We start from the raw sequence: 12,817 nt of genomic DNA, 5'->3' as shown, positions 1-12,817 counted from the left end.
ATGGGTCCAAATCAAGTGCTGCCTAGTGGCCTTTTGCATACAGTTTAGGCTACTGCAGGCCAGTGAAAAATCTTCTGCATGCCACAGATGGTTAGGCTAGATTAAACCTTCACCACAAATTTGATAGAATTTCTTCTTTGATGTTGAACTCATCTCTTTTGGAGAGGTCATTTCAAATGGGTTTAAGGCAGGGAGGGGAGGCAAACAATGGGCACTTTGAAAGTCAGCATGCCTTCTGTTGAGGAGCTAGAGCAGTGGTTTATGTTAATTAATGTATGCATCTCTTACACTGGGTGTTAGGAACTCTGTCACCCAATAATGTAAGTGTTCTGATGAATCAAGCAATCCAGCTAACAAGCACCTACAACTCATGTTGGAAATTAATTATCAGTGTTGAAACAAGTGTGCATCTGTGTGCGTTGAAGAGTGGAGTTGAAGACTGATGAAGTCTCCTCAGCCAGCACCTGCACTGCCAGTGACCTTGGGCATCAGAGACCCAAAAACCGATCCTCTTCCTTCCAGGGGTAGAGACTCTATGTCATTCATTCAGCTCTTCACACATTCAGAATGGGCTGTACAGCAATCATTCCTGTCAGTCATGGGTTTCAGAGACAGACCAAGCAACTAATTAATCAAAGAAATTATTAATTATGAGATTTTGCAGATGGATAGGGCAGATCTCACTAGCATCATCTTTGGGAAGAGTTGTGTATTGCCTGTATCTCCGTAGAGTCATGTTCACGTTCTTAGTTTAGGGCTTTAGGCCATAGCTTCCTCCTCAATAACTACAAACATTCCACAGTGCAACCTCATCTTGTATACCTTCCTTTTGGGAAGATGGTTACAGGGTGGTCTGTGACACTGCACTGGAAATTAAAAAGATAGGGTTCACTTGGACAACACAGTCTCCAAACTACTTTGTTGTCTCATTTCATATATTATTTGGTATAACATTGTTACTGCATACTCTATACACTTGTGTGAATAGAATAGTACTAGTGGCCCAGTGCATGGATTTGTGCACATTGAAAGGAAATTAATTAGAAGAAATATTTTAATACCAATATTCGCCCTTTCTTTATAATAGAAGTGTCAACCAAATTCACAATCGACAATGACAGATCAAAAAACACACGTGCAACTGGTGCCATTGAAAACTTTGTATGTATCGTGCATGTGTGAGTCAACTTATCCTTTTATAAATATAGAATAAACTTGCTTATTAGACCTGCTTTCTGATTTAGCTAAACTTTTTCCAGCCCAGTGAGGCACCCCAACTTCTCTTTCAGGTAATTGTTAGCAACACAGCAGTAAATATCAACACAAAACAGATTGTTATTGTAAATCATACAGGGAGAACAAAGGGTAAAATATTTATCTGCAGCAGTGTTTGACTATACCCTGCCCAGTGAGAAAACCTTAAGTCATTTTCAAGATCCACCATTTCTTATATTTTTTCTGCTGGGTCAAGTTTCTAAACTTTTTAAATTTCCATTTTCCGGCTAATGAAAAGAAAATAGGATTCTACCAAGCCTCCTATCTACCTACTCCAGAACTTCTGTGAGGATCAAATGAGATGAAACACAAGAAAATGCTTTCACAGACATTTGTTTAAAGTGTAAAATGTTTTCACCTAGCTATAAAGCAAGTAGTGTTCCTGGGCTGAAGAGACTTCAAGGAAACTAGTCGCTAGGGAGAGGAAGCCAGGTATTGCTATGTGATGTCATTACCCATTGCCACAGCAATCATTTCAGGGCTGGGCTGGGCTGTGGGCCTCATTTTGCGCCATGGGGTCTCAGCAGTGTTGGCTGTGATCTGGTAGGCTGTTGCTCCACGGTGGTGACAGAGCCTGTGTCCCACTTGGGGGAAGCCAAGTGTTGCTTTGTTGGTGCCAGGTCCACAGTGCAATTTCTTTGTGAATGGCCAGTGTGCATCATGGCAGCTCTTGCATTGAGCATCTTCCCCCTGGTGGTCAGTGTGTGTTATAGCAACCAATTGGACTGTTGGAGGGACACTTAACATATTAGCCTTTTATATATTTAGATGGTTATCAATAAAATATCTCAAGAAAAAAATGTTATAGATAATAGATAATGAGTCTTAGATATAGATAATGATTTATGAGTTATCAATTTTAAGCTTTTTATTGATTTTCAGAGAGGAAGAGTGAGGGAGAGATAGAGACATCAATGATAAGAGAGAATCATTGATTGGTTGCCTCCTGAATGCCCCCTGCTGGGAATCAAACCTTCAACCCAGGCATGTGTGCTGACATGGAAGGAATCAAAATGTCACCTCCTGGTTCATAGGCTGATGCTCAACAGTGAAGCATGCCAGCTGTGCAAGCTTTTGTATTTATTTTTTTCTCTTTGACCCAATATTTATAATATATAGGATATATTGAGTTAAAAATATAACAAAAGGGAAAAGTAAGGTATGATTCTTAATTTACATGAAACTGTTTATACTACCCATATAATAAGCCACTTTTATTAGTTGGTTGATAAATTAAAATAACTGTACTAACATGTGTTAGAATTTACCAATACATAAATTTGAAATTATTTTTGTTGTCAAAGAAATAGTGATGAAAATAACACTTTTACTGCATTTAAAAATTGATTTTATTTTCCTTCTCAGGATTTACAGTGTTAAACATCACTTTGACCAGATGATTAGATAAATATAGTTCTAGGGATTATTCTTATACTAGAATAATCTTTCATTATTAATCCATTTAAGTCTTTTCTGAAACCAGTTCATCAGTGCTGCTGATTAAAAATAGAAAATGTGTGTGTTCAATTTTAAGAATTAAAAGTAATGTCTGGGGACTAGCATTTGTTTCCCGTGGTGAGAGGATTGGCTTTTCCAATTAAACAAGTCTCCATACTGGAAATGAGTAGTCAATTATGAAAATCATTTTTGAATAGCCAATTTACATATCCCTAATTGTATTCATTTCTTCTGAAAGACTGAACTTGGAATGTATGATGTTCTGATTGGTTACCCCTGCTCTTGTGTCATTAATACTATTGCCAACAAGGTTCCCCTATGAATAGGGCTTTTTCCTGAATAAATGCTTGAATCATAAGTAGGTTTGTTTTACTTAATGAATGAAAAATATATATTTACTAGCAGTTTTCAAATTTGCACACACACTGCACTTTTCCTGAGCTAACAGTGGCATCCCTGAGCTGCCCACATGTTTGGACTTTTCCACATCAGTGATAAGGGGCAGCAGAGGTTCCCTGATGGTGGTGCTCCCCGCTGGCCAAAAATGCAGTCTCAGCCGGATTGCCTCACGTTTTACACAGTGATGTTTGCACAGTGAATGGGATGTGTTATGATATTTTGCCTTTTTTATGAAAAATGAATTGGAAATTGACAAACATTTTTATATTTATGGCAAGAAGCATAGGTACCCATGAAATAAAATTGGGATGAAGATGAGAAGAATTTGGTTAAAGTGCTGATGCTAATTCTCATTCAAATTGAAATTCATTGGACTTAGACCAGTCAACATAGATCAGTCATGTTGGTAACGAATAAACCTAAATGCATGTATAGAAATGGGTTATTTATGTGTGTGTACAAGGTAAATACAAATTCTGTGTAAATATTCACATTTTGTCAGTTTATTATGATTGTGTCTAAAAGGAAAGGTGTAATTACGGATTTGGTCATGTCTACCATTCTATTTCTGCATGTTCAACTACTATACTTTTGGAACAACTCTTAAAAGTGACACTGAAGTCCTTCCTGGCTTATTAGAAAAAGGGAGGGGAGGAGGCAACCATTTCATTCCTCCAAGAGAGATAACCAAAGTCGGTTCTCTATTTCAAGCCACACCGTCCATTATTTCCTGGCCATGGTGCTTTTAGACATAATTGTGAATTAAAAGTTGTGGGAACAGTCACATTAACATTTTAAGTTTTCAGAGGCCATTTTCATTGAAATGAAAGATCACAGCTAGATAGAATACCCAGGAGTCCACTGAAGTAGTAATGGGTGTTGTTGGGTTTGTTTGTAGCTGATTGCTGTGTTTGATGAACAAGAACCCCTCCACAAGGTCGACAGCCCCGGAGGAAACCCAGCAGGCCGCCAGAGCCCGGATGCCTTCGAGACCGAAGTGGCTACCCAACTGGCTGCCTTCAAACCAGTCGGCGGGGAAATTGAAGTGACCCCCTCTGCTCTGAAACTAGGTATGTGTATTTTCTGTGGTGTGTTTGTCACCTGGCTGATATACAGTATATCCCCTTGCTGTCTATGAGTTGCTCCTACTTTGTGACTTATGATGTTAGTGATCTTTCTTTAAAAAACAACAACAAAAAACACTAGTTTCTTCTCTACATTATTATTACTTTTTACATAGCTCTTTGCAGTTGTTGAGGCTCAGGGAAGTCAATAGCATTTTTTCTTGAATGGCAGGTGAATCTGAACCTGAACCATGTGCCCTTGAAGTCTCATAGGGGAGGGATTGGGATACACGTGATTCCTCTATAGCCTGTGGGAATCATTTTTTTTTTTTTTTAAGTCCCTGAAAACATCATTTGGAATAAGCTAAGCATAATCAAGGAATCCACTCTAGGAATAAAGGTCATGTCTGTTTTGCTACCTTCTTTTTCTCCCCAAACTACATATCTCAGAGTTTGGGGCAAACATTTTGAAGTTAGTTTCTTAATTCTGCCCTACTGGTTTATTAAAACAAGAGCAACTCACCCAGTGAGTGTACTCAGAATTCTTTTTTGGTTATATTTGTTTTGAAGGTGTGGGCAGAAGGAGAAAAATAAACATTCTTCTCAGGTTTCAGTGAATTGACGATGGTAAGAGACATAACATGTCAGTGTTTGGTGATACCACTTAGAGATAAATTTAGGTCAGTTTAACAGCATGGAGTTTCTGGAAACTTCAATATTTTGGTGCTTAAAACAGTTTTTAAAAAAATATATATTTATTGATTTTGTACAGAGAGGAAGGGAAAGAGATAGAGAGCTAGAAACGTCGATGAGAGAGAAACATTGACTAGCTGCCTCCTGCACACCCCCCACTGGGGATGTGCCCACAACCAATGTACATGCCCTTGACCAGAATCGAACCTGGGACCCTTCAGTCCGCAGGCCAACGCTCTACCACTGAGCCAAACCAGTTTCGGCTTAAAACAGTTTTTTATTCCTATTGAATGTTTGCAGACATTTTGAGGTGCAGCTCTGAGCACCTGTCACAGGTAAATTTTCAAGCTTGAACGGGCTTTTCCCACTTTGCCTTTTAAAGCAAAGCATATGCTTAACGTTGTAACAACTGTACATAATACTAGTTTTTCACATCTGAAACAAAGAGTATACTGTCACGTTTCTTTTCCTCACAACAATTCTGAGTGTCCGTCCTGCGCACTCATTTTCTGGGAAGCATGTGCAGGCCCCTTTGGGAAGAAGCAGGTGGATGGTAGTGATCTATCTGAGCTCCAGAATGCTCCTCTGTTTGCTGGAGTGCAAGCGAGAGAAGCAGTCCGCTGCAGCCAGGACCCCGGGCTGCTTCTCTTCATGGGAAGCCAGGTTTGTGGCTTCAGCAACTTCACAGCCCTGTCATTCATTTGCATAATGGATGCCTTTTTACCCATTATGCAAATGAGATGGGAGGAAAATTAGGCAATAAGGGAAGAGGAAAGGGGAAAATTGCCTTTGCTTGTTTTAATATTCTATTTATAAGCGAACACTTCGGTCTGCAAGAGGCCAAACCTCGCCTCAGAGTGCTCGCGTCCGGGAAATTTGTTTTTGTCTTTCTCGTGTGCATTCTCAGAGAAAAGGTTTGCTTTTCTTCAGATTTTTCGTAGTTTTCTTTTGTTGAACCATCTGAGCACATAACATTGAATGTGGGAAGAGAAAGAAGTAAGCTGAGGTTTCTCTTTGCAAGTGGACTTTCTACTCCTTTAATACTGATTTGTGGTAAGGCAGAGATAGAAAATAATATTTATTAATGGCGACTACACAACAAGCACTAAGCTTAAGATCAGGCAAGGATCATTCTAAATCGTTTACTCATAACAGCTCACTTAAAAGCATCATGATACTTAGCTGACTTCTGTCATTCCCTTCATTTAAGGAAGAAGGCAGGCACAGGGCAGTTCAGTGACTCATCAAAAATCACAAAACTGTTAGGTGTCAAGGCCAGGATGTGACACTGGTTCCAGTGTCAGGAACAATTGGCTATGTGCCTCTTATATGCTGTTGTAAAACAAACAAACAAACAAAAATAATAATAACTATATATATAATAATTGATTTAATTTTCCTGGGATTTACTCTGTGAATACATATGAAAACCCTGCAAACGTTAACTTGTTGGCTTCAATTCCCATTTCCCCTGTTCTGTGGGTCCAAGGATGAGATGAGCTAACTGTTAAAGTGATCAGTATGACTCTCAGACACTGGGTCTGAAATCAGGGCTTCATCTCCAGCTCCTCCTTTTCCTTCCCACCATCTCCACTTTCTCCAGCCTCCTCTCCACACCACTGCAGCACCCCAGACCCTTACCATTAATCAGAAGCTTGCAAAGCTCCAACTTACCCCTTCCTAGAAAGTGCTGCAGTGGGTAACCCCTGCTCTTCCAGCACTGCCTTCCTAAATCACAAATCTGAGGATATGGCCCTGGCTTAACAGCTTCCAGCGGCTTCCTGCTGGGAGGGGGACCATGTCCACACTCATTAGTAAGCTGATGCAGGTGGCTTCTCAATTCGCTGGAGGAATTTGGGCGGGGATGAACAATGACAAAATCATCCCTTATCTACCCTCAGGATCCCATCAGATTGAGTACTTTTCATATCTTGAACTTTAAAAGCAAAGAAAAAGCCTATGTATGTAGTTTCTCTGACAAATGGAAGAAGGAAGCAACACAGCCAGCTTTGGTGTCTACCCATTTTGTTTTGTTTGTTTGTTGTTGCCTCGGGGCAGGATGTGGTCAGAAGTTGGGCAGGCTTCATCTCAGGATGGAGGGATGTGCATGGCAGTGGCCAGCCCTTAGCAGTGGGTCCTCTGGGGGCTGTGCTGCCAGCCCCTGGGAGATCCTGTTTACATGAAGAGTGGGCGGGGCAGCTGGAGAAGCAGCAGCATTTGTGTCTCCCAGCGATTCATCATAACATTGTGCACATACAATGCCAAACACAGAGCCCAGCCCTGCTCGCCACTCAGCTCCCCGAGGCCATTGGAACTGGCCCTGCTTGTCATGGGGCCCATACGCCCTCCCAGGCTGGCGTAGGAAAAACAAGCGCCTTTTCTCACTGTTGTTTCTTTCTTGAGGCCCCTTCGGGAAGCTGGGATTTAATCCTCCCCAACTCTTCTGCTTGTCTGGCTTAAGGAGACACAATTTAACACATGTTAGGAATCAAGACATTTTTATGATTGGGTCATATTAATCACCCAAAATTTTGACTGATATTGAGGGTTAAAATGTACTCAAAATTCAGTATAATTTTATATCTCTTTTGTCAAAACAAACTCATCATCAGCAGTATTCTGTTAAAAACCAACAACCTTGCCCTACCTGGTTTGGCTCAGTGGATAGAGCATCGGACTGTGGACTGAAAGGTCCCAGGTTCGATTCTGGTCAAAGGAATGTATCTTGGTTGTGGGCACATCCCCAATACGAGGTGTGCAGTAGGCAGCTGATCGATGTTAACTCTCTATCTCTCTCTTTTCCTCTCTGTAAAAAATCAATAAAATATATTTAAATAATAATTAAAAAAAAAAACTTTCCCTACTGTGGCCCCTGCTGTTCTTTTTGTATCTTCCAGGATAAAATAGTTATGCACAGAATATGCAGAAAGTTTATACTCAGGCTCTTCATGACCTGGCTACCTCCTCTGCCCACTTGCATTCCTGGCCACACCCCTGCAGTCACCTGAACATGCAGCCTCTGTGAACCACTTACCAGTGTCCCAAGTGCCACTTGTTTCAAATCCCATGCCTTATAGGTACTCACCACTATGCTTCTTGTCTGGTTGGTGAACAGATGCACCCTTTAAGCTCAAGCTCAGATATTAGTGGTTTGGATGCCTTGTCCAAATTTTCAAGACAGTACAGTAGATGTACAATAAATAAATGTCTTAATTCTTTATTCAACAACAAAGTGGCACAAAATACATTGAAGAAATGTTCAACTCATCTAAAAAGGTTTATAGTTTTATGCCCTATAAGCTAATATTTTTAATTTGTAAGAAGAATTTTAAATCAAGAGGGCAACCACACAATTCCAACTTCATTCATCTAAATAATTCTCTACCATTTATTTTCTAATGGATTTTCTACTGTAATGCTAAATGAGTAAGTACTAACTCAGCCCTAACTAGCAAATCACTGGAATACTTAAAGATTCTAAGTTTCTAAATTTGGTTGATGCTTTTTACTGTGTGGCCTAGAGGTTGCTGAATAGCTTATTTAAAAGAAGAGACATGGCGAAACAAACACCAGGTGAAGTAGCAAGAATCAGATTCAGAGACCATTTGTGTTTTAAAATTACCTAGTCCAGAAATTGTCTATGTCTTCTTTGTGGAACCAATATTACTTTTCGACATGTTTCAGGATTTCAACATATATTTTATTCTAGTTAATTAACAAATAACATTTATTGAGCACTTAAGTTCTAGAAGCTATTCTATTTCATTGATGTTTGTTTATTATCCAAATAGGACTGGAAGAAAGTGTTGAGCAGACAGCAGAAAATCCCAATGTTGTTGACAATTCCTGCAGCAAAGAACCCCACCACCACCAAAAGAATTGTTAGCACCCTTAGAACAATCTTTTTGAAATACTGGTCTAGAAATAGCCAGTTCCATAGATTTTTATAATCAGCAATTGTCTAGATAATTGCCATTACCTTACAGTAAGAAAAGGAAGAAAGAAAAAAGCTTAGAGAGAGTGTATGCTCTAATACCAAACAACTATTTGGTTAAAGAACTAGCATTGGAACCTTTAGCTCTTGGCTTCTAGGACAGTGTTCTTTTAACTACATGACATTTTTTGGATTTCAATTATAGGTTTCAATTTCCATGACTTTTAATACAGTATGTGACAAAGTAGCACCTCATATCTTTTGGAATTGAGATAGAGTGTAAAGTAATAAATAGATGTTATGAATAGCTGCAAATCATAAGCTAATAAGGGAATAAAGACTAGAAAATTAAGATGGAGAACATTTTGTTAAAACCTTCTTTAGGTTTCAGGAATGAATCTGTCTGTTCCTGTCTCCAAATCCCATGAGTTTGTGTACACATGTGAATGCATGCATGTTTATGTGTTTTAGGGGAACTGGAACCAAAAGCATTATTCTACTTGGATCCCTGGGTGATTTTTTCTGTCCTGTGGATATTGTTGTTCTCTTTTTGACGTTTCAAGTGTCTTCCTGTAGGACCTTCTGTAAGTAAAATAGAATAGGGAGGGCAATTACTTTGCAGTTTGGAAGAATATGCTCTTGAGCCTTTCCCCCAGTAGTTGCTGTGCTGCTTTTATGACCTTGTCCTATTTTCCAGAAGACCTTCTGAGCCCAAGGTCAGCCCAATCCTTGTCCCTTGAGAACCAACAATAGGGAGCTGGTTCGCAACCCTACATATTTTCATCTAGCTGTGTTCCCACACAAGTCATCTAACCTATATCTATCAGGACCACCTTTTTCAACACCAGCCCTCCAAAGTGGACACATCTGGCGTTTCATAGGATTGGATATTCTTATCTGAGACCATCCAGGTCACTTCCTGATGTGCCACTGCCACATGTCAAAGGACCACAGTGTTCTCATCTATAACATGAGCCTTTCTTGATTTTTATGGGCTATCGCTGTCCCCTGAGAATTTTATTAATGCCCAGCTAACGCTGAATCTGACTCCGTTGTCCTCCCCTGGCCCCAACTAATTAGCAGTTTTAGTGTAGACATGTTGATAATTTTTCTAAGGACTTCTTGACTGAACTTTGCTATGTTGGGTTCAGGCTTCCATGAGAAAACGTTTCTTTGGTTGTAATCATTTTAGCAATTTAATTCAAGCAGTGTGTCAGGATAGAGTCCTTTCAATGTGGTTGTTGCCACTCCTGTGATCTCTATTACCCAGATATGAAGCGATCTGATTAAAGTTGGGAGTTGAAATGGCATTAGCTTTGCTCCCCTCTCGTGTGTTAAACTTTGAAGATGAGCTACTTTGTATTTGAAAGTGGTTCTTGTTTCTAAGACTTGAAAGCTGGAAGGTGCCTCAGATGCTTTATTGTTTCCATGTGTGTTTGTGCTGCTTCAGAACTGACATGGAAATTATGCTTGTGTGTTTGTTATCATTATTTTCAAAACACCGAGTTCTTTGCTCTCTGTTTTCAGTAGTTCTCAGAAAACGTCGCATAGCCATAGAGGAGTGTTGAGACTCGTGACTGTTTTCTTCTGAATTTGACAATGCACTGCATAAGGGAAGCATATGGGAACATTTGTCTGAGTTTTTAACGAAACCAAATCCCTTCATGGCACTGATCTTCAGGAAAAAATAAAGAAGGGGGAAGTTTATTCCTTTAATTAGGCTACAGTATGTAAGTAGCTGCTGTGCCCATAATGGGAGTTTAAGTATTGGCATCTGATCCTAGACAAACACGCTCACACCACACACATAGCAGAACTGACGCTCAGGGCTGGGCTGGGCTGGGCCAGGCTGCTGCTGGAGCCTTTGAATTCCTACTACAAAGAGCATAGGCATGTGAGGGTCCCTGGTTGCTGGGAGCGCTGGGCTGTGGGCTGTGCAACTCAGAGTGGAAATCGCCAGGGGCCTGAGGTCATTTGCTTGGATGGATCCATAACTCATAATTTGGTCCTTGAGTTTCATCCTATTTGTTTTCTGTTGCAGGCTGATTATTCAAAAGTTAACAGCTTGCTAAGGCATAGCATTTCTTTCTTCCCTTTTCCTTCCCCGGGAGCCTGGTATTTTTTTTCCACGCGGGCTTAGATGAATGATGTTGTAATTAGCTATGGTAACCTTACCAGGCTCTCATCAATCAGTCATAGCCGTCCAGTCAACAGTGTGTGCATGTTTTCTGGTGCGGCCATGAGCAAAGCAGGACTAAGGAGGTCACAGCGTCACTCACCCTTTCCTGGCATCCTTCTTCTTGTGCGATTGTGGTATCAGATTTTATTTTATTATTTTTAAAAATATTTTTAATATACTTTATTGATTTTTTACAGAGAGGAAAGAAGAGAGATAGACAGTTAGAAACATTGATGAGAGAGAAACATAGACCAGCTGCTCCTGCACACCCCCCACTGGGATGCGCCTGCAACCAAGGTACATGTCCCTGACCAGAATCGAACCTGGGACCCTTCAGTCCACAGGCCAATGCTCTACCCACTGAGCCAAACCGGTTAGGGCTTGGATTTTATTTTAGTTTGTTTTCAGAATAGGTGAAATGTTGCCTGGGGGAAGGGGAGATGGGTCAGGCTATGCATTGAATTTTTTTTTTAATTTTAATACTCTGGAAAAGGGCCTGAGATTCTTGGTTAAATGAAAAAATAGAATCAATACCTAAAAACAAGCAACTCCTAACAAATAGGAAAGGGAATTACCACACAGGAATAGTTTTGTTTGTGTGTGAGCTACATGCAAATGTGTGTGAGCATTCGAATAGAAGATTCTCAATATAGCTGGCATGGCCGCCTCTGAGTAAGTTCAGGTCATGGTGGTTACATGCAGGCTTCCTGAACAGGCAGTTACTTACCAGCATTGTGTAAAAATAAGATGACTTTCATTTGAAAATATCCTATATTCTTACAAGTGTCTTTTAAGTGAGATATTATTTATTAAGTTATAGAAAGTTAAGCAAGAAAAAAATGATCATCTTCTTAATAGAACTACATTTTCCTTTGCCTTTTTCCTCTCTGGTTTCTTTGTATTTTAGTTTTAATTCCTTTATTTTCTGCTGCCTCATTCAGTTCCCCTTTTGTCTCTTTTCCTTCTTTCTGTGTACTTGGATCTAAAGGCTCAGTGTAATAACTAAATTGTTCCTAAGTTGGTTGCACTCTAATAAAAAAGTATTAAAGGGAATTTGCCTTTAATCATTTACCCCCAAAATGTAAGATAGAATATAAAAAACCAAGCTTTCATTCTTGCTCCTTTCCAGCTGTATTTTCTAAGTTGATTATATGACCTCAAGAAAAAAATAAAATAAAAAAATAAAAAATAAAAAAAACCCACACACACAAAACAGCGAGTTCCCCCTCTCCCCTTCGGCCTGTTGCCGCTGCGGGACCCACACTGAGCCCGAGGCCGCAGATCCCTCATAAACAGGCAGCGGGAAAGGTCACCTTCCTACTGCTCACTGGATACGAGACCCCTGGGTTCCGGAGCCTCTTGGCAGATTGCTTTTAACAGCAAGTCCAGGGGAGCCGTGCTCGCAGAGGCCGAGTCCCTGAGCAGGGGATGTTTTAGCGATGCAGTCATAGCCGCTCCTGGTAGCTCCCCGGACCACAGATAAAATGACATGCAGTTTGTCCTTTTAGTAAAAGAGAAGCAAGACTTCCCTCCACCCCCTTTTCCGCCCACAGGCACACATACATACACCCCTGCATCCCTTCTCCCCCTTCCCTGCCACCATTACAGCCCATCTGTCTTCCTCTCCTGTAACCCAGCGTTCCTGGGCTTCAGTGCAGGTGGTCTGACAGCCCAACAGGACCCAGCAGCACGGCCCTGTGTTCACTCAGGGTGAGCGCTCCTCATTCCCTGAGCGGAAGCGCTGCTGCAGAGAGCTGGAAAGGGTTTCCCCTGTCGATTACAAAACGCTTTCAAATTACTTATCTGTATTAAGAC

General features: G+C 40.6%; 1 protein-coding gene and 1 long non-coding RNA gene across 6 annotated transcripts in view; one reads left to right on the top strand and one right to left on the bottom strand.

Annotated features, from left to right (window-relative positions):
- Window positions 1-12,817, top strand: part of PARD3B (par-3 family cell polarity regulator beta) — an 861,922-nt gene that overhangs the window by 307,486 nt on the left and 541,619 nt on the right. For all 5 annotated transcript variants that reach the window (XM_036420516.2, XM_045575575.1, XM_045575573.1 and 2 more), the window contains exon 3: window positions 4,031-4,202. In XM_036420516.2, the coding sequence (XP_036276409.1) occupies window positions 4,031-4,202 (172 nt within the window). The remainder of the gene's footprint in view (window positions 1-4,030; window positions 4,203-12,817) is intronic.
- Window positions 6,931-8,595, bottom strand: LOC123651652. The gene is made up of 2 exons (XR_006740502.1): window positions 7,745-8,595; window positions 6,931-7,526 (listed from the first exon to the last, which is right to left on the bottom strand). It is a non-coding gene; the product is annotated as an uncharacterized LOC123651652 (long non-coding RNA).

The sequence above is a fragment of the Pipistrellus kuhlii genome, unplaced genomic scaffold (genome assembly GCF_014108245.1).
Source record: "Pipistrellus kuhlii isolate mPipKuh1 unplaced genomic scaffold, mPipKuh1.p scaffold_m20_p_7, whole genome shotgun sequence".
NCBI classification, from domain to species: domain Eukaryota; kingdom Metazoa; phylum Chordata; class Mammalia; order Chiroptera; family Vespertilionidae; genus Pipistrellus; species Pipistrellus kuhlii.
The sequence above is the reverse complement of the archived record's forward strand: the minus strand, read 5'-3'. Positions and strand labels throughout refer to the sequence as shown.